The following is a 24,492-nucleotide window of genomic DNA, read 5'->3' on the forward strand; positions in this document are numbered from 1 at the left end:
AAACACACGAGGAGAGTCTCTGCATTAAAGACACACACATGGCAGATCAACGAGCGGCTACATTTCTCTCCGATACGGTAGGAGATTAAACTGAATGTGGAGGATTTGAACTGTGTGAGGATTGACAGGGCAGATTAAACGGTGACGGGATGCACGTAACTAAGCGACAGTTTACGTCTGTTAAAGATGACGAAGTAGTTTGTCCCAAAGCTTGCATACTTTTCTGCTACACACTCAAAAGTATGTTCTTTTTCTTCACAAAAAGAGTACCTACTTTTAGGATGTAGTATAAGCAGGCAAATTGGGACGCAGAAACTGCCTTTAAATCAGCCACTCTTCTGTGGAATTAAAAGATTTCAAATTAATTCAGACATCTTATTTATTATCTAATGCAGTGACTTCAGGCTTTATTTTGTGCCTGACATGTCCAAATACATGTTTTTTGTGCTGCTGTAAATAAACATGCAAATTGTCCATTTACAGGGATGATGATGATTTGTAAAAAAGGGTTCAAATGATTTTAGGGAACCTATATTTTGAAATGTCCCATCTGGTTTACTGATCATGAAAGCAGGGTTATTATAGGTAACTAACACTTAAAGCATAAACTAAAAACAGAATGGCCCTCATTTATCAATCTTGCGTAGAAACGGGTGTATATGTTGGCGTAAGATTATGCTTACACTCCTCTCACCGCCTGATTTATGAAACTGTGCGCACCTCTGCAATCCAGATGTACGCAATACCTGCCCTTGATAAATCCCGCGGCTGAAAACGATTGTCATTAGAATAACACGCCCCTATATATTCAAGTCTCCGCCTCCCCCACGCCCTCATTTTACGCCATGGACACACGGAAGACGGCAAAGAAGCGAAACTTCTCCGACGTGGAGATCGGGCGCGACTCACTCATCTCACTAGTCCACTAGTCAGGGCACTGATTAGGACATAAGTCAATGGGCTGACTCCCTGATCAGTGCCCTGACTATTGAACTAGTGAGATGATTGAGACGCGCCCATCGAGATCACCAGGGAAGTGGAAAAAAACGAAATTGTTTTATTTGGGAGTTTAAAGAGTGGGATTAAAGGCACCTACAAAAACAAAATATGGACCTAAATTACGAGTAGGCTACTGTTCATAGTGTATGTAAATTATATAGTGTATGTAAATTATATTTATATTGTAAACACAAACTTTTATTATGGATGCAATTAACTGATTGCGCAGTACTAATATATATATTTGTATTTTTATTAAATCAGTTGTTTTCCTCCACAATGTGCCATTTGAGGGCTATAAAACCACTTGAGTGAATTTTTCCCTAAAACACATCTGGTCCGGTGCGTCCTGCGGGAGCTGTATGTCCTGTCAGATATGGAGTGAGTTTGTGTGTGATCCACACAGATACAGGAGGACATAAGCGTCCGTCAGACTGAGAGACTATCAGCTCTTTATGAGCCGTTCACACGGACGATTTCCCCGAACACTCATGTTCAGACTCACACAGCGGCCCATTGCTCTTTAATAATACACACTCCTACATGTGTGTGTGAACCAGTGTGATCTCATTAGTATGCATGGCTGTATGTGCTTCTCATGCCGCCTGATTCTGGATCAGTATGAGTGTTTGGAGACGTTAGCCACGCCCCTCTCATTCAGCTGCTGCCGTGATGATGGTCAGTGTTGAAGAAGCTGTTGTCATCACGCGTTTCTCTTTGGTCTCTTTCTCTTTTCCTCCCTGTGGTAAAGCATCTAATATAACTCTTGCATTTCTGTTTGTTTTGAGATTAATCTGATTTATCAGTGGGTGTTGTTGTGACACTACATATTTCACAACCCTCTGTTGCATTTGTAAAAGTGTGGTTGTTTCCGTTCCGGTTTTCTTTTTGTTGTGTGCTATAACAGCTCAAGGCCAGGCGAATGATCAGGGAATATTCAGTGCATAAAATATTACAGATGAATAACTGCAAGTACTTTTTATAAAATTACATTTCTGCTTTTAAATCACTCAAAAAAACAGAACATTTAAAAATGACAAATGCTTTACCAAAGTAATGTAAAATCAAGAAAAATACAATTACAAAAGAAAAGCATTAAATGACAGTTTAAAGGGCGTGAGTGCCTCTTTTCATTTTAAAATTATGCCACAAAATAATTTTAAAAGTATATTTAAGATACATCAACTTCTGCCTTACGCCAAGAATTTTAACTCGTTCCACGCCACTGTTTATTTATTTACTTGTTTTTATTTATTTATTTATTTATTTATTTATTTATTTATTTATTTATTTATTTATTTATTTATTTATTTATTTATTTATTTATTTATTTATTTATTTATTTATTTTTATTATTTATTTATTTATTTATTTATTTATTTATTTTTAAGTTGCCAATTTGTGACCCTGGAGCACTTCACCAGTCGTGCGTCTCACAGGTATATCTGTGGCAATAGTATGGGTCAAAATGATAACATTTTCTGTTATACCAAAAATCATTAGGATATCATGATCATGGACCATGAAGATATTTACCGTAAATTTCCTACCATAAATATATTGCATATTTATTATTAGTTGTACTATGCATTGCTAAGGACTTAATTTGGACAACTTTAAAGGAGATTTTCTCAATATAAAGATTTTTTTTTTTTTTTTTTTGCACCTTCAGATTCCAGCTTTTCAAATGGTTGTATCTCGACCAAATATTGTCCTGTCTCCACCAATCCTCACAGTCCTATAGCCCATCCTGGGTCGATATTTCATTCAGTAACATTAGATATTAGGTTTTGATTGATATAACAGATGATGGGGTAATTTTATATATGCATCTGCTTATGATATCACTTATTTCTGCATCTTCTTCACATGTGTTTTAATCTGGAGATTCTGTACTATGGCAAGCCATTAGCCTTTTATTCATTCACAGGATATGAATTCTTGATACCAACAAATCAGTTTCTACTGGTAAAAAAAAATCATTCTTGATATCAACAAAGACGTCATCACACAGAAATACAAATTCTTGATATCAAGAATTACATTTCCACTAGTAAAAACTGTTAAAAATGCTGGGTTAAAAACTACCCAAGTTGGGCTGAAAATGGACAAACCCAGCACTTGAGATGTTTTAACCCACAGATTGGGTTGTTTTAACCCACCTATTGGGTTGTTTTAACCCACTGATTGGGTTGTTTTTACCCAAAAATTGGGTCATTTTAACCCACAGATTAGGTTGTTTTAACCCAACAATTTGGTTGTTTTAACCCACAGATTGGGTTGCTTTACCCCACAGATTTGGTCTTTTTAAGCAAACATTTAACCAAACCGCTGGGCTAAAACAAAACAATTGCTTTAGATTAGAGTGTAAGCTAACTTAAATAAGGCAACTTTTTGCACTTTAAGTTAGCTCAACTAATCCACTCCAGCTGAAATCAACTTTTTGTTTATCTAATGAGTAGCAGGTCATCTTTTGAACTTAAAACTTCTTCTAAAACAACCAAATAATGTTTTGCAATAAAAGCAGATACAATCCTTGTTTTTTCATCTCCATGCTTGATTTTCAAAGCCTTATTTTTTTTACAGTGTAAAGATTTTTTTATTTTTGATATCAATAATTTGATTGTTGCTGGTGACAATGTTTGTTGACAGTGTAATTTCTGATATCATGAATGTGATTGCTAGTAAGAAAGCAAGTTTAGATATCTGAAATTATATTGATATCAGAAATACATTAATAACAATCAACTAGTGAAAATGTAATTCTTGAAATCAGCAATTTTTATTTTTACAAGTAACAGTGTATTTACCGATGACTGAGCTTTTTACAAATAATAATTATTTCTGATATGTGTAACTGAAATTTCAATCAGTAAGAAATCAGTTCTGATACCAACGATTAAGTTTAAATGGCAGCCTATGGTGATCTCTGCACCAGAAAATCATAGAGACGTGGGGGTTGGTTTATATCATTCATACTGGCAAGGTGATTTTGGGGTATGGTGACATTTCACTAGTGAAAATTCAAACAGAATTAGAGTTTGTACTAGTGAAAATGTAATTATTGATATCGGAAATAGCCATTGTCACTAGTAAAAATCCAGTTTATGATACCAAGAATGAGCATTTTAACAAGTGAAAATTGAAATGTTGATATCAAGAATTCATATCCTGTAAATGAATAAAAGTCAAAATGGCTTGCCATATCCGTGCTCTTTCAGAAGATGTGGAATAGCGCCCCCTACCATATACCAGTGAAAACACAGTAAAAATCAGTCAGTGGCTAGGAAGCGAATCACAAATGACAGAAATGTCCATCAATGGTGGGGAAAGAGTTAAATGCCTAGTTTCCCAATATTAATCCAGTCTGGATTTATTAATTGAATTTACAGTTTCTCATTTCTCCTTTTGCTGATAAATGAGTCCCGCTGCGGTATTGAAAGCTCACAATGCCTCCAGGTCAGACACATCTAGAGGATTAAAACAGTGTGTGCACATGAAAGACAAAAACACACAAATACCTGTGAAAGCTAATGCAGTCCCCCTGTTTGAGCAGATGCACTTCTCAGGCGTATGAGTGTGATTTATTAGAAATAGTTATTAAGTCGCTGAGGGAAAAACTCCTCTGTTCAAATAACAATGAACCAGATCGTTGGCATGGTTACGCCTAATTAAAGACACCTGCTACTTTCACTTAGAAGTACAATCAGTGCTCACACACACACACACACACACACACACACACACACACACACACACACACACCTCAGAATCATGCAAATTGACTTCTAAACTTAATCTTCTAGTTTATTATTCTAAAAGAAAGTAACTGCAAGTAATACAATTTGTTCTGCCTCTTAATCAACTTTTTTTCCCACCATCCCATCCCTTCCTGACAGATAAAATAAAGTCCTGCACGCCGGATTGCTGTTGTTCCTCATTAAATATGCAGTTTCATTCTGAATATGCCAGATCACTCTTAGAAGGAAAGCTTCTACATGGAACCTCAAAGTGTTCCGTAAGGAGCATCATATATGGAACCTTTCCGAGATTCCAACTGGGTTCATTTGATGGATTTAGCTTTAATTAATCAAATCAGTTTAAATTCATTTTAATTACATTTTATGAATTAAACAGCTTATAAACATACTTTATTACTTTAAAAAAAAAAAAAAATTACATGAAAGTTTCTCCTTATATAGAATTTTTTTAGCATAAAGAGTTCTTTAAAATAAAGACAAGAAGCCTAGAGTTCAACCACGCTCTAAAAAAATTAAAAGACAACCCAATGTTGGGTCAAATATGGACTAACCCAGCAGTTGGGTTGTATTAAGCAAATATTTAACCCAACCGCATGATTAAAACAACCCAATCGCTGGGTTAAAATAACCCAAATGCTGGGTTAGTCCACGTTTGACCCAACATTGGGTTAAAACAACCCAACATTTTATAGAGTGTGCATTCAATGTTTTCTTCTTAGACTGAACTGTAACTGTAAGTGATAAAAGGGATGCAAAAAAACATTCCAGGTTGACTTTGAATGCAAAATGTGCTTTCTGTTGTCACCCAGTTTTATGAAAAATGATTTATGAATGAGCACTTTTTCATGTTCAAATCGATGGATTATGATGTTTTGTCTCATGTAGATGCTGGGAAAGGAATATCAACATGGGCTACTGGTGGATAATCCGTTCCCCCATTCTGTTTGCGTATCTGGTAAGAGAATCAATTCACATGACAACGAAACCATTCGTCATGCGCCTGTGTGTGTGTGTGTGTGGGGGGGGGGGGGTTGTTGTGTGTGTATGTGCTGAAGTATTGAGTTTCAAGCAGTCTCTGAAATCATTCTGCATTCACACACACACATACAATCTCTTGCTGATATTATCCGCGGACTGGTTCATCGAGCGCCTCGGGCTCAGGACCGCTTTATGAACCCGGCGTGTCACTGAGCGTTTGTTCGCCGCACTCATCACCACGAATAAAAATGCTCCCGGGCTTTACAAAGTAATGAAGACCATCACAACAGAAATGCTGGTTCTACACAACCTAAATTATTTATTTCACGAGTCCCATTTGTACCGCAGTAAAACCATGGTTTGATTTAATAAAAAGTGCATCAGAAAACAGCAGAAACGGGCTTCTGAAAAGGTTTTAATGGGACGGTATGCACCGTGTAGATCTTCAGTCATTATAATGTTTTGAGCCATAAATACAGGTTATTGCTTGTTACTGTTAATTTTGTTATTTTTATTTAAAGTGCCCCTGTTATGCTTTTTCACAACAGACTGATCCATATATTATTATTATTTTTATTTTATTTTTATTTTTTTACCTTGATTGTAGGAGACTCCAAAACAAAATGAGGATCTTTTAAAATGGCATAATAAAGGCACTTTAAAGTGTTAGTTCTCCCAAAAATGTCATTTCTTCATTAATGACTCATCCTAATGTCGTTACACACCCGTAAGACCTCGTTCATCCTCAGAACACAGTTTAAGATATTTTAAATTTAGTCCGAGGGCTTTCTGTCCTTTGAATGTAAGTGTATGTCCACTTGCTGTCCACATCCAGAAGGGAATGAAAACATCATCGTCCATATGTGACATCAGTGGGTTAGTTAGACTCTTTTGAAGCGTCGACAATACATTTTGGTCCAAAAATAACAAATAATACGACTTTATTCAGCATCGTCTTCTCTTCCGTGTTCCTCAAGTAAAGAATCAAACGGTCATGATTCAAGATTCTGATCGCGTGTCAAACTGGCAAACTGCTAGCCTGACAAGCCAGACCCACATCAAGATGTTTGGTCTGGAAACTCACCATTGACAGCTCAATCTGAGGGGCGGATAAACGGTTGTCTTTCAAACTCCCTCTGCACGCGATAGGATAGCGCTACACCAACCAGAGCAACGAAGGTGAAGCAGAGCTCGCTGACAGATTAAACATTCGCCGTATCCGGTCGGCTAAACTCCGAACACATCTTCCCTTTTTAAGAATGACTTCAGTGCCGTTCTTTGTTCTTTTCTCAGAGAAAAGCTTAACTCCAAGTCTTCCAGAATCGCAGTCAAAGCTGATTCGAAAGACCGCCGCCATTCGCCAGTTTCTGTGTTTACTAGAAGCACGCAAACGCAACTCGGTTGTCGTCATTATGGCCCCGCCCACCGACACTATACACGATGTGATTGGCCCGGCAAGAGTTTGGCGATTACAGCTCAGAAGGGTATTGAGAGTTGCTAGACGACACTCGCGGACAGATTAGATTTGCTGCCGCTAGGGTGCGTCTAGATTTCTAGGCTATCACACTGCTGAAATCGCGTGACATTGGCGATACGAATCACGAATCAATCTGCTGATTCACGACCGTTTGAATCTTTATTTGAGGTTTGAAAACAAACACGGAAGAGAAGACAATGCTGAATAAAGTCGTATTATTTGTTATTTTTGGACCAAAATGTATTGTCGACGCTTCAAAAGAGTCTAACTAACCCACTGATGTCACATATGGACTACTCTGATGATGTTTTCATTCCCTTCTGGACGTGGACAGCAAGTGGGCATACACTTACATTCAAAGGACAGAAAGCCCTCGGACTAAATGTAAAATATCTTAAACTGTGTTCTGAGGATGAACGAGGTCTTACGGGTGAGGAGTTAATGAAATACATTTTTGGGTGAATGTATTAACCCTTTAAGTTTTAACTTAACCCTTTAAGTTTTAACGTTATGCATTTTAAACTCATATCTTTACATGCGCGTATATCTGAGGTTTCATATTCAAAACTTTTCATTTGTTAGGCATGTATAACCTTTTCTATGAATATTAATCAGATTACATAGATCTGGAGGGCATGATAATGCATTATCTTTTGACATGATATCATGACACATCATATGACATGATTTTAACTCTCTCTCTCTCTCTCTCTCTCTCTCTCTCTCTCTCTCTCTCTCTCTCTCTCTCTCTCTCTCTCTCTCTCTCTCTCTGTGTGTATTTCTTTCCTTCTGGATTAGATTAATTTCATCATATTCATTCGTATAATAAAGATCCTGATGTCCAAGCTGAAGGCTCATCAGATGAGATACACCGACTATAAGTTCAGGTAAAGAGCGCTATCTTTATTACACACACTCACACACACACACAAAAACCTCATTGAATGTGTGTCTCTCGCTCGATCTCCTCAGGCTGGCGAAGTCCACGCTCACACTGATCCCTCTGCTTGGAATTCACGCCATCCTCTTCACCTTCGTCATTGACGAGTCTGTGCCGAAGGAGTCTCTTCTGAGGCTGATCCGCCTCTTCTATGACCTCCTGTTCAGCTCCTTCCAGGTCAGAGGGCAAAGGTCGCACACCCACCGTTAGCAGCAGATCATTTCTGACAGAGATTGTGTCTTATTTGCTGTGAGATGGATAAGGCTCATGTGTGGTGTTGTCTGTAATCGTAGGGTTTGCTCGTGGCCATCCTGTACTGCTTTGTCAACAAAGAAGTAAGACATATTTCTTTCATTTCTCAAAATCGTCACATACATCACAGTTCTCAACCGGTTTTGCTTCAGAAACCCATTTTTCATTGGACTTGATTGGTGACCCAAGACCAGGGTTTTTTAGTATCATCGATGTAGTATATATATATATATATTTTTTTTTAAATAATAAGAATATTAACATTTTTGTTAATATACACTTTTTGTAAATATATAAACAGTAGAAGTAGACCAGTCACAGGTTTAAATACATATCAGCATTAGCTACAATTGCATAAAGAAAATAAATAATAAATCACCCTTTTCAACCTATAAGCTTGTTCATTTTACAATCCTAACTAAATATTTGTATATATTTTTATCATTCTAGACCAACTATTTGGGAACCACTATTTATGCCAAGCTGGGTTTTGTTCTGCTAATTTTATTGAACAAATATTTCCTTATGGAGCCCTTCATGTGCAGCATAAACATAAGAATCTTTTGTTCATATATATTGCATTTGTTGACATTTTTCACTGCTGTATTGCTTTATATATTGCTCTAAATAGTCCTTCAACTCAAACTGTTTCTCCGGCTCTCCAGGTCCAGAGTGAGATGCTGAAGAAGTGGAAGAGGTGGAAACTGGGCAAAGACATTGAGGAAGAGTACCGTCACACCCACAGCCAGACGCCACATGCCAAAAGTGGCAGCATTGCCCCGGCGATGACCCACGAATGCCCCGACACCCCAGAGCCAGCGACCATAGCCTCTGCGGAGTCCCAGTGTCTGGTGATGGGCCTTCAGAACGGGGCGAGCCGGAGCGAGGCTGCAGTTGTCCTCCGAGCCACAGGAGGGCGCCAGTAACTGCAGCTCTCTGACGGAGGACATTTGTCTGGAAGAGCGTCCCCTCAACAGTGAGTGCTCAGCAGGGGTGGCAGAAACTAACGTTTGAGGAACGGGGCGCTGACGGCTGTTTTTAACACTGATAGATCAATGGAAATGATGGTACATTCCAGAAACAGACTTCATATTAAAAACGGCTTTTATCATGAGAAGGGAGCGGGCTATGGATAATTTGGACAATATTATCTTATTATAGGACAATATTATATGGATAATAAAAAAACAGATCGCAACTGTCTCCTGAGTTGGTAAATAACTAAACTGTATTCATTATTTGTGCTTTCTAAGGCAAGCAGCAGTATTTCTATAGCTCATACTTTAGGTTTATTTCTCTTTTCACTGTGAAAGCACCTAAACCACCCAACTTGGTATTAGAAAAGCCAAATACATTTGTGTTACATTCAAGTATTCAGCAGACACTTTATCCAAAGTGACTTGACTTAAGTCGAGCGCTTCAGCGGCTCACTCCACCAGAGAGGACCAGAGAGGGTGAAGGGTCTGGAAAACCACTTCGTGCCTCGTTATGAAGGAATAACAATGCACTGCTCGTTCTGTACCAATGAAAACACTTGGTTACGTATTTACCACCTCAGGAGTTAAAACTGCTTTCGTTGAGTCGTCCTTTAAGGGTGTGTTCACACTTGTTCAGTTCATTTGGTCCGGACAGAAAGTCATGGTCCGCTTAGCGTTCACATTGACATTTTAACACTAAACCTTACTTCATAGGGATGTAATTGTTCAGCTTTTATTACATATTAGTGCTGTCAATTAAACAATCAATTTTTTTTAAATATTTTTATATTGTAATAATTTCACAGTTACTCTCTAAATTAATGTAGAAACAACTTTAAATACAGTATATTTTAAATATTTGCATCTTTTTATGAAAGGTCTCTCAAACCTACTATTAGTATTTTTTTTAAACATTAATGATTAGACACTCAACATTACAGTATAATAATCTAAGTCTTAATGTCACTTAACAGATGTAAGTAAACAATTATGTATTTTTATTTTTTTTATTTTATCAGCAATATATACAGCTCTGGAAAAAAATAAGATACCACGGATGACGTCAGTAATCCACGCCATGCAGAGGTACTTTTGCAAAATTGAATGTCCTTAAAGCTACACTGTGTAACTTTTTTAGTTTATTCAATCAATCAACTTTATTTATATAGCGCTTTTACGATCACGATTGTGTCAACGCACCTTGACAGTGTCAAACAGGACAATATTGCAACAGAATTAGATTTGGCTGTACAGTCGTTCTGGAGAAAACAGTGATGTTATCAGCTTATTTGAATTTATCACATAGCGACAACGTTTATTCTTAGCTAAAAACACTTAGTTCTTTCAAAAATATATGTGCTCATTAATGTACATTTACTTCTTTCAAGTAATAAAGTATTCTCGTAAGTTTATAATATGCCATTGAAAATACATACAGGTGAGGAGTTCGAATGCCGGTCGCCATGTTGACCCTCCATCTTAAAGTACATTAGCCAAAGAGGGACATACCTGTAAATTCAAGCTTCGCCTTTCGCGTTTTAACACTCGATGGCACTGTGTCGAACTTGAAGAGGGGGATTGCCATATTAATCTTGGACTAAATCGGCCACCGTAGGAGTTAAAACGAAATCAGAATTGAGAGGAACAGAAACTATTATTCACTGGATGGTCATATACCTTTACACCGCTAGATGGGGGAAAATATCACGCAGTGTAGCTTTAATATCATTAACGTTGTTTTTACTTTAAAATAATGGAATTTCGAAGTATATAATTATGTTTGATGTATTGCTTCCTTTTAACCAATAGCGATTAAGAGTATAACAACAGAAACAGGCAGCTTCCGCGACCAATAAGAAATTGCCCATTACTCCAAGCTGCAGTTACCCATAAACGGGACATTCACACACAGCTCATTCTCTTTTGTCTTGTTGGCTCTTGAATGGTTTAAAAGCATTTCCATGAATATGAGCTTGATCTTATAATGTAATGCTAGCCAAAGGAAGACAAAATAACGGATGCTGCGTTAAGTAGGTTAAATATTGTGTTAAACTGAAGAAAAAGAATCATATGCGTTAACGCGTTCATTTTGATAGCATTATTAAGTGCATTTCATGACAGAACTTACCTAACTAAACGCTGAGAACTCGTGAAGAGCTTATCAAATCTGTAAAGAGGTCAAACATGTGTCAAGAGTCCCTCCGTCACACACACAAAGGTCTGCTGCGAGGAGACGCGTTTCTGACACCTGAGCTGAGCTGTGATGGGCAACATCAGCACTGTGACAAGAAGAAAAAAAAACAGCTGTGCTAGAGCATTCGGCCCTTTTTAGGGTCAAATCTTGTGACATGATGTCCTGTTTTTGGTTTGTTTACATGTCTTTGGTCCGTGTTGCGTTCATATTTCCGTCGAGCCGTACCAGAGTTGGTTTGGGAGCAGAGCGAGACCCATCTTTTCAGCGTTTTCATCTGCTTGTTTGTTCAGATGGCAACATTTGCACTAATAGAGCAGTCGCACCAGGGTTCGTTGTAATCCAACCAAACATGCCAAGTGTGAACACACCCTAAGAAACTCTTACACTGACAAGAGATTTCAGTTCTGTTACACTAACCATGGACAAAAGATGCTGAAGCGCCTGAGTTTGATGTTTCACGTGGGCTGTTTGCTCCATCCCATGACCAGATGCTGTCAAATTCAAGCAGATCCTCATTGTAAAGTTACTGTGTTTACATGCTATATATCCATCCAAACACTTTACTGGAGTGCCATTTCTTACAGATTACCCACAATCCAATGGGACAAAAAAAAACGTTCAGTTGAGAGCTAGGGATGTTCTTGGTTTCACTGTGAGGCTTCTGGGATTGTGGAGGATCTCGAGACTATTACTTATGAAAAAAAAATCTGTGTAAAGTGAAAACAGTATATTTTGACTTGCAAGACTGAAACACTCTCCCTGTTCATGATGCATTATTTACTGAAGCGGTAAGGTTTGACAGGTTATTGTATTATTAATATAAATATTTATGAATATTCCTCACTTTAAACAGCTACACATGATCTAAAGCAGCAGTTCTCGAAAGATTTTACTTCAGGAACCCATTTTTATATCAGACCGAATTGGTGATATAAGACTTTATTTTAGGGATGCACCAATATCAACATTTTGGACGATACCATAGTTTAGATTCAAATGCCATCCTTCTGCTTAAAGATTTAGTCCCTAAATAACAGAACGCTAGTATGAACCAAAAATAAGCAGAAATGAACCGTCATGAGCAGTGTTTCGTGACGACCAATCAGAAGCCTAACCTTCAGAGATGCTAAAGATTTTTAAGCTTATAAGATCCCCATTTGGTTAACCTGACCGCTAAATTTCAAACGACCGTCTCAGCTCAAAGCTTCAGTAATGTATGAGTAATGAAGCATTATGAACACGGAGCGCGTGTGGACGTCATGTGATTGTGATCTCACACATCTGCTTCATTTGAATGTTGTTCTGTGCTTTGTGGAAAGAATTTGTTTGGAAGAGTTGAATTATGATACATGTGTAAATCTCTTTTGTTATTGCCTGCGAGATCAAGTAAAGAAGGAGAGAAAAAGACATCAAAATCGAAAGGAAAGTTGTGAAAATAAAACTCCATGAACCGGGATGTTTAGTCTGTCGTGGATGGTTTTGATTTAATGTTTCATATTAAGATCTTTGGGAACTAGACGGAGCCACTGTGGACTTCTGCTGCGTAAAAGACACACACACACACACACACACACACACACGTATAAATCAAGCTCTAGGCCTGCAGACGCTTCTACACACATTAGTGGAAGAATGGGTCGCTATCAGGAGCTCAGTGAGCTCAAGCTTGGGGCCGTGATCGGTTGCCACCTGTGCAGTAAGGCCATTCCTGACATTTCCTCACTACTAAATATTCCACGCTCAACTGTTAGTGGGATTATAACAAAGTGGAAGCCATTGGGAACAACAGAATCTCAGCCATGAAATGATAAGCCATATGAAATCCCGGAGCGGGGTCAGCACATGCTGAGGGTCACATGGCGCAGAAGTCACCAACTTTCTGCAGAGACAATTGCTCCAGACCTTCTGTGGCCTTCAGATGAGCTCAAGAACAGTGTGAAGAGAGCTTCATGGATTGGGTTTCCATGGCCGAGCAGTTCATCCAAGCCTTACATCCCCAAGAGCAAGGCGAAGCGTGGGATGTAGTGGAGTAAAGCAGCCGCCACTGGACTCTAGAGCAGTGAGACGTGTTCTCTGAGCGACCAATCACGCTTCTGTCTGACAATCCCATGGACGAGTCTGGGTTTGGCGGTTACCAGGAGAACGGGAGATGCCTGACTGCATTGTGACTGGATTATAATATAATATATACACACACACACACACACACACACACACACCACAAACACCACAAACACCAAACACATTTTGAATGTAATAAAGCTCAAGTGAGTGATGTCCCTATTATTCCCCCTTCGTTAATTCTGTCCTCAGGTCATTTGCTGGAAGCACATTCTCTCTGCATTTATGAGGCAGTCATTTGTGTAAATGAGCACCATTTTAGCCTGTATGTTTCAGCGCTCAGCATATGGTCTGATCATCTGATCAAACTCCTCTCCCATCACAGAGCCCGACCTCACATACCGCCACACATTCACCAGCCACCGCCGTAATTTCCACAGCATTTCTCTTACAGCCCTGATTTACAGCTGAATGGATCATTTGACTGTGAATGACTCGGAGATTGTAATTGTGTGTCATTTACAGAAGATTCGGATATATTCCCTCGTGTAGTCAGACACAGACCACATCCTTCAGGTCATTTACTGCGGTACTTGACATCAGCTCACCTGAAGACAGTACAGCAATAGTTTTATGTTCATAAAGCTAGTTTCTCAAAATATATTGATTGAAATTGATGCTCTCTAGCATCCCATGGGAAATAATTTGTATTTGAAATTTCATACAATTTAGTCAAAATGTATTTTTTAAACTTAAATTATTCTTTATATATTGATTAACAATACTAGTGTATTACATGTATTCTTATTCTAAAATAAAATTAATAATAAAAAGGGAAATAATATATCAATAACTTGCTAAACTGGTAAGACTAAAGTAAGTTCAATTCTAAATGAAATCAAAGATATATTATAGTGTTAGGAGCAGTAAAAGCACTTCAGGAACTCTGGGGTGTGTGTATATTTGATCATGCTTATGAACTACCTTTGTCAAATACTAACCATGATCTACACACTCTATTTTGCATTAAAAGCCCATGCTTTTGCTTTTCATGCACCTGTCATCACAGGGCAGCTTTCATTTCTTTCATTGGGTCACTAAAGAGTGATGTTGTGTGTTTGCCCTCATATTCTCAGCACAATAGTGAAATGGCATAGCCTGACGTGGCCATACTGTGTTGCCAAGTCTGCGTTTTTTCCAGAGGGTTATTTTCCATGTCCGCAGGTCACAGCGACCTCAATTATGTGATGTATAGACCCAGGAATGCAAATTTTATCAGGCAACATGCCACAATAACACACATTTTACCCCCAAATGCATTTTTTTCCCAGAGAAATCACACTATTGACCACATGGTTTCACCTACCACCAAACTGAGCTGTAGAAGTAACAAAAGGTCAGTAATTATTTGATTTCACCTTTAAATGAGTGATATAAAAGCGGAAAAAAGTGAGTGCATCATCCGCGCGTCACACCGGTCTCGTGTGTCCACCAGCCGGAGGCAGATATTGATCGCATATCAGCGCACAAGACACAGGGTCATGCCAGTGTTGCTCTTCTAGAGAGCCCAATGTGTGCGATCGACTCTCGTTATAGGCTCTCATTCTTACCAGCTGTTAAAACAGCCTTTGGGCGCTCACTCTAGTGCAGTGAGGGCGCTGTATGTATTTTTTGACTGTACTGAATCATACAAATAACGTACTCGGTTACTTTCGTAACCTCGGTTCCCTGAGAGAGAGGAACGAGTATTACGTATGGGGAAAACTCCTTTTCTCGAGAATGTGAAGCAAAACTTTTAATAAAGGTATCTATGTAAAGCGCAGTGAGCTGCACGGCCATAGCCCAGCGCGAGGAGCGCTCTGATTGGCCGGGCTGCGGCAACTGCAGGAACCTATGGTGAGGCGGCTGAGAGGAACGAACCAATGGGGGGCGTTCCAGAAGCCCGCCGAAAAAGGTGCTTATATTTGCATACAGGAGGCTATATAAGACCCTAATTCGCCATAGGTGTCAGGTTTTAAGATCGACTGAAGCGATACCTGAGAAGCATAAACACGGCACGGAACGTAATACTCGTTCCTCTCTCTCAGGGAACCGAGGTTACGAAAGTAACCGAGTACGTTCCCTTTCGAGAGAGGTTCCTCGTATTACGTATGGGAACACAATGTAAAGCGCCGTGTGTGCTGACTGACCCAGTATACCCAAAGCACATGTTATAAACCCCCGAGACACCGACAGAGGCGGCTTATAAGGGGAATGAAGAACCGTAAGAGTCGGTTCGTTTGAACAGCTGATCGGACATAGTCGGATCTTTTGATGAATGAATAGTGCTTAAGGACTAATGTGTACAGGCCAAAATGTAAGGCAATCTGTTTGCCAGGGTCAAGATAGAGCCTAGATGGAGAGAAGCCCTGCTTGTAGAGCTGGAACCTCCAACTTGTAGAATCTGATAAAAGTGGACGGAGAGGCCCAGCCTGCCGCCGCACAGATATCTTCCAAAGAAATGTCACACGACCAAGCCCAAGATGAAGCCATGCCTCTAGAGGAGTGGGCTTAAATGCCTGTAGGAGAGGTTAGGTCCTGGACCTATATGCTAGTGGGACTGCATCCACTATCCAGTGTGAGAGACTGTTTCATGACAGCACAAACTTTAGTGCGGCCACCGAAGCAATGAAGAGCTGATCCGACTGCCTGAAGGGGGCGGAGCGCTCTAGATACAATCTCAATGCTCTGACTGGGCAGAATAGGTTTGCGTCTTATTCTCTCTGAGACGCGGGTTAAGCAGTGCAAAGACCTGCATACTGAAGGGGTTGATAGCACTTTCAGCATAAAACCATGCCTCGGTTTGAGCACAACCTTGAAGTTGCTGGACCCAAACTCAAGACAGGAAGGGCTCACGGAGAGTGCAGGTAAGCCACCCACTCGGTTAACCGAGGCCACAGCCAGCAGAAAAACGGTTTTGAGTGATATGTGCTTCAAGCTCGTGTTCTGAAGTGGTTAGGAGGGGGAACCCTTCACGGCCTCCAAAACCATGGCGAGGTCCCAAATAGGGACCGAGGTAGGGGCAAGGCGGGCTGAATCTCCTGGCCCCTTTAAGAAAACACACAATAAGATCACTTTTCCCTAGTGAATGTGCCGCGATCGGAGCGTGGCTAGCTGCTATGGCGGAGACACACACCCCGAGTATGGAGGGGGGACGACCCGCATCCATTAGCTCTTGGAGAAAGCGAGCGGTTCCGCCAGTTCGCATGAGTGTGCGTCGATGTTTCGCGTAGCACATTGGTTAGAAAACCACTGACCACTTCAAAGCAGAGCTGCCAGATAGCAGGGGCTCTAGCTTCCGAAATAGTGTTCATAACTTGTCAGAGAGGTTCCCGGATACCGTTGATGGGCCATACGTGGAGGGCCCACAGCTCGGGATTGGGATGCCAGACCTTCCCTTTCATTGGCAGAATAGGCATGGGGCTGTGTCTGACAGCTGAAACAGTATGGAGAACCATGTGCGGTTCTTCCAAAGTGGGGCTATTAAAAAGCACAGGCTGCAGCTGGATCGCGATCGGAGGGAACATATAGAGGGAGTCTGGGCCAACATGGGCCAGGGCATCCCTGCGTTTGCAGAAAAAATATTGGGCAGCGTGTGCTGTGCGAGCTGAATTGTTTGCGGGTAAAGGGACCATCCCCCTGGGGACATGGGTCCTCTGGATAACATGTCCGGACCCTGATTCAGAATACCTGGCACGTAAGCCGCCCTTAGGGAGCTCAGATTGTGCTCTGCCCATAAAAGGAGATGCTTAGCCATGCAGTGAACAGAGTCTGATCTCGGCTGCCCTAGCGATTTTATGTACATTATCAAGACGTGGTGGTTCTTATGCCGTAAGTCTTGAGTCTATGACAATGACTGTACTGATAAGCCTGCCCCTCGAAGGCGAATCTCAAGAATGGCCTGTAGTGGGGGTGGGGGGGTTATCGTAACGTGAAGTATGCGTTTTTCAGATCTATTGAGAAAACCCAATCCCCGGGGCGAATGTGCGCGAGGATTTGTTTCACCGTCAGCACCTTGAAACGAGCGTGTCATAAGTGCTTTGTTCAGATGCCTGGAAAATGGGCCTGAGACCGCCACCCATTTTCGGCATGAGGAATTAGCGACAGTAAAAACCTGACTCGCTAGCGTCGGGTGTACTGTTTTCGCCGCTCTCTCCTTTAACAGTCTCAATGCCTCAGCGAGAAGCACGTGACTGACACTGCTTCTTACAGAGGGCTCGACCACGGCTTGAATCGCGGGGTCTGCGAGCAAAACTGTAGCGAGAACCTCGTTTTATATGTTCAACACCCAATATTATATACCAGGAATGGCCTGCCAGGCCTGGGCTCGTAAAGCCAGGGGTTGAATTAGATTCGGGGGCTGGCCGCTTAGTAATAGGGGCCTGTTAGCCGGGTTGCTTGTGCTGTAACACTGCTTGTAACACTGTGGGGATAGTGTTAGTTTTGGCGGTGCAGGCTTTGCAGTGGGCGCACGCCTCACATTTATATTGTGTGTGCGAGAGTGAACTTTGTGAAAAGTGCTTGGGTGCAGGAGTGCAGACTGTAAAGTGGGCACATTTCCTACATAGAAAGCTCTTTTGTGTGTAGTGTAAACAATGTGCAGTGGCGCACAACCTATGTAGAATACCCACGGTGCAAACCAGTGAGCAAATCCACAGGTGTAAACGCACACAGCATTAGTGTGCAGACGAGCGTGTTTAACACAGGCTAGTTGACTGCAATATTTCATCTCCAGTCACTTAACTTAAGGGAACTGGGAGAATGTAAGGAAGTGCGGGTGGTATGTGAGCCATTCCACAATGCCGTTATGCTCTAGTCTAGACTGAAAGCGCGCATGCAGACAAGCGTGTTTGACCACAGGCTAGTTGACTGCAATAAGGCTAGTTGACTTTATATGGTGTAATCCGGCCGCGGCGGGATTTATTTGTGATTTTGTGAGGCTGAATTAACAGTGCTTATGTAGGGGTGCACACTGTGTAGTGGACACTTTGTCTACAGTGTAAAAACCTTTCCAGCCGCCTGAATAAAGGGGACTGGAAGTGATAGAGTGAAAAAAGGGCTTAGCTTGGCAGCCATTTTCCGACGCCCTTATGCTCTGACAGTGAGCGCGTGCTATGACGTAAGCCGCGCTCTAGTCAGCAACGCGCTGTGGAAGGGGCGCGCGCTATCATGACAAGGCAGCCATTACAACTTCCTTGGCAGTAAGCGCGCGCTGCAGCGACATTGTTCTTGACATACCCAACAGCCCGAGCTCGCTCGTCTAACTTACTCTAGTATTCTCTGTCCGCAGCGCTTCAGCACGGCGGCGGTAGAATGAGCATGGCGAGAGCTTCGGCTCGAGTTTGTTTATTCACTCTAGTATTCTCTGTCCGCGGCGATAGAGCGACAGGACGAGAGAATTGGAAGCGTAAGGTAAAACTCTGTCCGCGGCGCTTCTAGCACGGCGAGAGCTTCGGCTCGAGTTTGTTTATTCACTCTAGTATTCTCTGTCCGCGGCGATATCGCGACAGAACGAGAATTGGAAGCGTGAGGAAAAACTCTGTCTGCGGCGCTTCTAGCACGGCGAGAGCTTCGGCTCGAGTTTGTTTATTCACTCTAGTATTCTCTGTCCGCGGCGATAGAGCGACAGGACGAGAGAATTGGAAGCGTGAGGTAAAACTCTGTCCGCGGCGCTTCTAGCACGGCGAGAGCTTCGGCTCGAGTTAGTTAATTCACTCTAGTATTCTCTGTCCGCGGCGATAGAGCGACAGGACGAGAGAATTGGAAGCGTGGGGTAAAACTCTTTCCGCGGCGCTTCTAGCACGGCGAGAGCTTCGGCTCGAGTTTGTTTATTCACTCTAGTATTCTCTGTCCGCGGCGATAGAGCGACAGGACGAGAGAATTGGAAGCGTGAGGTAAAACTCTGTCCGCGGCGCTTCTAGCAAGGCGAGAGCTTCGGCTCGAGTTTGTTTATTCACTCTAGTATTCTCTGTCCGCGGCGATAGAGCGACAGGACGAGAGAATTGGAAGCGTGAGGTAAAACTCTGTCCGCGGCGCTTCTAGCACGGCGAGAGCTTCGGCTCGAGTTTGTTTATTCACTCTAGTATTCTCTGTCCGCGGCGATAGAGCGACAGGACGAGAGAATTGGAAGCGTGAGGTAAAACTCTGTCCGCGGCGCTTCTAGCACGGCGAGAGCTTCGGCTCGAGTTTGTTTATTCACTCTAGTATTCTCTGTCCGCGGCGATATCGCGACTGAACTAGAGAAGAGGAAGACTGAGGAAAAACTCCGTCTGTCCGCGGCGCCTCCTCAGCGCGACGGTATAGTGACGAGAGCTTCGGCTCGAGTTCGCCTATTCACTCTAGTATTCTCTGTCCGCGGCTGTAGCGCGACGGAATGAGAGAAGAGTGGGAACAACTCTGTGGCAGCGGCGGAAGAAGAGCCGCGGCGGCGGCAGAGTGAAGAGAGCTTCGGCTTGAGTGTGCTCATGTCCTCTAACATTCTCTCTTTCCGCGGCGCTATTCAGCGCGACGGGACGAGAGCAGAGGGAGAGTGAGAAGAGCTCCGTCTTTCCGCGGCGCTTAACGACGCGGCGGAACGAGAGAGTCCTCGAGTAGAACAAGCCTGTAAGCTCTAGAAGTGGCGTTGCAGCGGCAACACACACACAAACACATATAACACTCAACATAGACACAGTTTAAAGGATATATAACGCCGGATGGCGTAGCTGGAACGGCAGAGAAGGCGGAGAGGGAGTCCGTCGTCCTCAGCTGCAGGTTCCGCTGGTGCCTTTTCAACGGCGGTGCTTCTTCCGGAGACCAGCGAAGGTATCGCTGAAGGAGATAAAATCTGACACCTATGGCGAATTAGGGTCTTATATAGCCTCCTGTATGCAAATATAAGCACCTTTTTCGGCGGGCTTCTGGAACGCCCCCCATTGGTTCGTTCCTCTCAGCCGCCTCACCATAGGTTCCTGCAGTTGCCGCAGCCCGGCCAATCAGAGCGCTCCTCGCGCTGGGCTATGGCCGTGCAGCTCACTGCGCTTTACATAGATACCTTTATTAAAAGTTTTGCTTCACATTCTCGAGAAAAGGAGTTTTCCCCATACGTAATACGAGGAACCTCTCTCGAAAGGGAACATATGTTTGCAGAAATTTAAGAAACATGCTGATTTCACATATTCATTCCTCTGAAAAAAAAACAATGGTACAGCCAGTTATTTTACTTGGAAATGTGTGTTCCATGTTGAAATGCCTGAAATGTCTTCCATACTGCACCTTTAAGACCATGTTTACTAGGATGATGAGTCTGTTTCTCTCTGATCCTGGTCTTCACCTGTTCCTGCTAGTGAGGGGAGAAAAAGAAAGCTTTTCAAAGCTTTGAATCAGTTGAACCAATTGCTTCACAAAATGATTCACAAATGGTCAAAACACGCTGGTGACCCCTGCTGGTCAAAACTATGTAAATGCAGCAAAACGTAAAAAAATCCTTTTTCAAACTCATTGCAAATGTTTCATTGAAAGTAAAATCTATCAAATGCAATGAACTAATCATCTAATAAGATTAAATGTCAATAACATGCGTTCTTTTGTCACTTTTCAGGGCTTGTTTTGTTTGTTCCATGGATTTCTTACAATTTAAACTCTGAATAAGTTGGGCTAACTCAAAAAATTGAAGCATAACTTTCATATTTCGGGTTTGTTGTACTCACGCATGTTAATTGCTTCTAACTTAAGGTACCGAGTTAGCAAACTCATACATTTTGATAGCTATTAACATAAAATATTTAGTTAAATAACTTTATTTTGACTTCTTGTGAATCTGTAAACCCTAATGGTGTCTTTACTTAAACAAAGCAAGTAATCTTGACTAAATAATAGTTTAGTCCAAAAACTCAAAAATATAAGTTAGTATAACTTAATAACCTACAAAATGCATTAACTTAAGATTTCAAGTTGTATGAACTCAAAAGCATAATTAATCCTAAAATAGCTCACTCTGGTCTTGCATTGATGTGATTGGCCATCCCAGGAGTTCTGTCTGGCAACAAGAACTAATTCACTGATAGGAGGACATTTATAAAAGGGGGTCCTTTTCGCCTCGTCTGTTGCTGATTCAAATTAAGATGGAGATTTTTTTCATTGTGATGCAATCTTAAATTCGATAAGTAAAAAAATTGTAAGTTACTAAACCTAACAATAATATGTTAACTAACTTATAACTAACCAGATTGACAGTATTTCTGTTTTAATGAAAATAATAGTTTTGTTTAAAGTCACCATGATGGAGATCAGTGTTTGCTTTAGTTGGGCTCTTGACCCATGACTGTGTAATATTAATCGTTCTCTGGCTGCTTTGTTTTTGTGAGACACTTTTGTTAAGGGACAAAGAGTCAAGAGAAAATGTCATCAAATGCTGTTAATTCATTAATGATGAAAGCATCCTCACGTTTTAAAATAATCCTTGATATAATGCGGAGACTAATGATCTAATTGTAAAAGTGGTTTATAATAGATTTAAAATATTATTATTAATAGCCATGAGATCCTTCACTGTTGTGGTAATTGAACAATGCATTACTAATTATTTGCACTAAAAGTTTTAATATACAGCATTAGTTAGACCCACACACGCATCAAGAATCGGTGTATGAATCTCTACAATGGTGACAATCAAAAAAAAAAAAAAAAATATATATATATATATATATATAATACAAGCTACAAAAACATCAGAACAAAACAGCAAAAGTAAAAGCAAATAGTAAGAATCAAAGAAAATTAGTCACTATTTAGATGCATAATTTATTCATGCCGCATTGCATGTTGGGACCCATGGGGAAGTTTTGATTGGTTGGACCGAGCATGGTGTACTGAACTGGTGTACCCAGTTTGATGAACTTAACAATTTACGTACAGTGAACGTGAGCACCAAGTTAAGTGAACTTAAATATACAAGTTTTGGGAGCCTCCATTACTTGAGAGTCTGGGAGCCTCATTAATTGGTTGACCTGGGAGCCTCATTAATTGAATTGAGGGAACAAGTTTACTCAAATGAATTGAGTTAAATCAACTTATTAGGGTTTTCAGTGTATTCACTATAAGCCTCAATAAATTGTCAGAGCTCAAAAAAGAATGATAATTCATGTTAAGTTTAGAAGGCGATCTCGGTGATTCATGGGTTGACAGAGATCATCACCCCTGGCGCGTGAACCATTGAAATTTCAAAATGTTTCGAAACAGATATGACGCAACAAAACCTCGTTTACTGAAATCATGTGACTTTGGCTGTTTGATACAAACTGATTAAAAACAATAAATTAAGTTATAAAGGTTTCGAAGCTTCATGAAGCAGTGTTTCGAAAGCGCCCATCTCGAGTTACTGCTCATCATCAGACGCGACCGAGTCATAGAAGACCCTGGCCTTTTGTCGATAAATGAACACAACACAATTTTTTTTTTTTTTTTTACTTAATTGCCATTATACTCATTTTTATTACGTTAAATTAAAACGTGTAAAATGTAGAGTTAATTTGCATAGGGATGGATCAGGAGAGTAAATGCTGAAATGACTGCTGTTAAATGTGTTTTTTAGTGAAGGGAAAGACTTGTTAAAGTTTGATGTTATATTTGACATTTAAAAGTTGTGTTGAGTTTTGAGGTTACCATTATTGTGAAGTGTATGAGCTTTGACTGTGGTAATGTCAGTGATGAGAAATGCTTTACTTGATCATTTTTTGCGTGCTACAAATGATACAATTATCATGTGGACAAGTAGCCTGACAAGCCAGACCCACATCAAGATGTTTGGTCTGGAAACTCACCATTGACAGCTCAATCTGAGGGGCGGATAAACGGTTGTCTTTCAAACTCCCTCTGCACGCGATAGGATAGCGCTACACCAACCAGAGCAACGAAGGTGAAGCAGAGCTTGTTGATAGATTAAACATTCACCGTATCCGGTCGGCTAAACTCCGAACACATCTTCTCTTTTTAAGAATGACTTCAGTGCCGTTCTTTGTTCTTTTCTCAGAGAAAAGCTTAACTCCAAGTCTTCCAGAGTCGCGGCCAAAGCTGATTCAAAAGACCGCCGCCGTTCACCAGTTTCTGTGTTTACTAGAAGCACGCAAACGCAACTCGGCCGTCGTCATTATGGCCCCGCCCACCGACTCTATACACGATGTGATTGGCCCGGCAAGAGTTAGGCGATTACAGCTCAGAAGGGTATTGAGAGTTGCTAGACGACACTCGCGGGCAGATTAGATTTGCTGCCGCTAGGGTGCGTCTAGATTTCTAGGCTAGTGGTTATACGCTGACTAATTTATAGAAATAAAGAAAATAAATTAATTTGATAGTTCCCACAGTCTAAATATGGATATCAGTTATATCCAACCGTATCATACTTTATCTAGTTGGAATGACATGATTTTCTGTTTTTAGTAATCTTAACTAAATAAATGAAAGTTCATACAACATGATTAAAACAAATCAATTCAAACCCAAAAACTTGTTAAAGTTTTCCTTAAATGAATTAAGTTCGTTCAACGGCTTATTTATTCGTTTTTTTTCAGTGTATAGAGCTCAGTGAGGCTTTGTGTGCATGTTACACACATGTCTGGGATTGTTGTGTTTTTATTCCTCCATTTCCTGCCCTGTATTGTCCCGGTCTTATCGTCCTTCATGCATAAACAATCTCCAACCGACTCCCATTTCCGACTGGTGTTTGCTCAACGATCTGTCAGTGTTTATGCTGCGTTTAACCGATGACTAACAGTTTGTTTGGCCTGTGGCTCCACATAATCAAGCAAACGTGTGTGATAACGCTTGTGTGCATGTGT

General features: G+C 41.0%; 1 protein-coding gene across 1 annotated transcript in view; it reads left to right on the forward strand.

Moving 5' to 3' along the window:
* gcgrb (glucagon receptor b) overlaps positions 1–13,027 on the forward strand; it is a 67,181-nt gene extending 54,154 nt beyond the window's left edge. Inside the window, 7 exon segments of the mRNA XM_067440679.1 lie at positions 5,646–5,715; positions 8,014–8,102; positions 8,188–8,332; positions 8,449–8,490; positions 9,073–9,279; positions 9,281–9,383; positions 10,404–13,027. Coding sequence (XP_067296780.1) covers positions 5,646–5,715; positions 8,014–8,102; positions 8,188–8,332; positions 8,449–8,490; positions 9,073–9,279; positions 9,281–9,383; positions 10,404–10,498 — 751 coding nt within the window. The 3' untranslated portion in view covers positions 10,499–13,027.
* Positions 13,028–24,492: the final 11,465 nt, after the last annotated feature.

Source organism: Pseudorasbora parva, chromosome 4 (genome assembly GCF_024679245.1).
Source record: "Pseudorasbora parva isolate DD20220531a chromosome 4, ASM2467924v1, whole genome shotgun sequence".
NCBI classification, from domain to species: domain Eukaryota; kingdom Metazoa; phylum Chordata; class Actinopteri; order Cypriniformes; family Gobionidae; genus Pseudorasbora; species Pseudorasbora parva.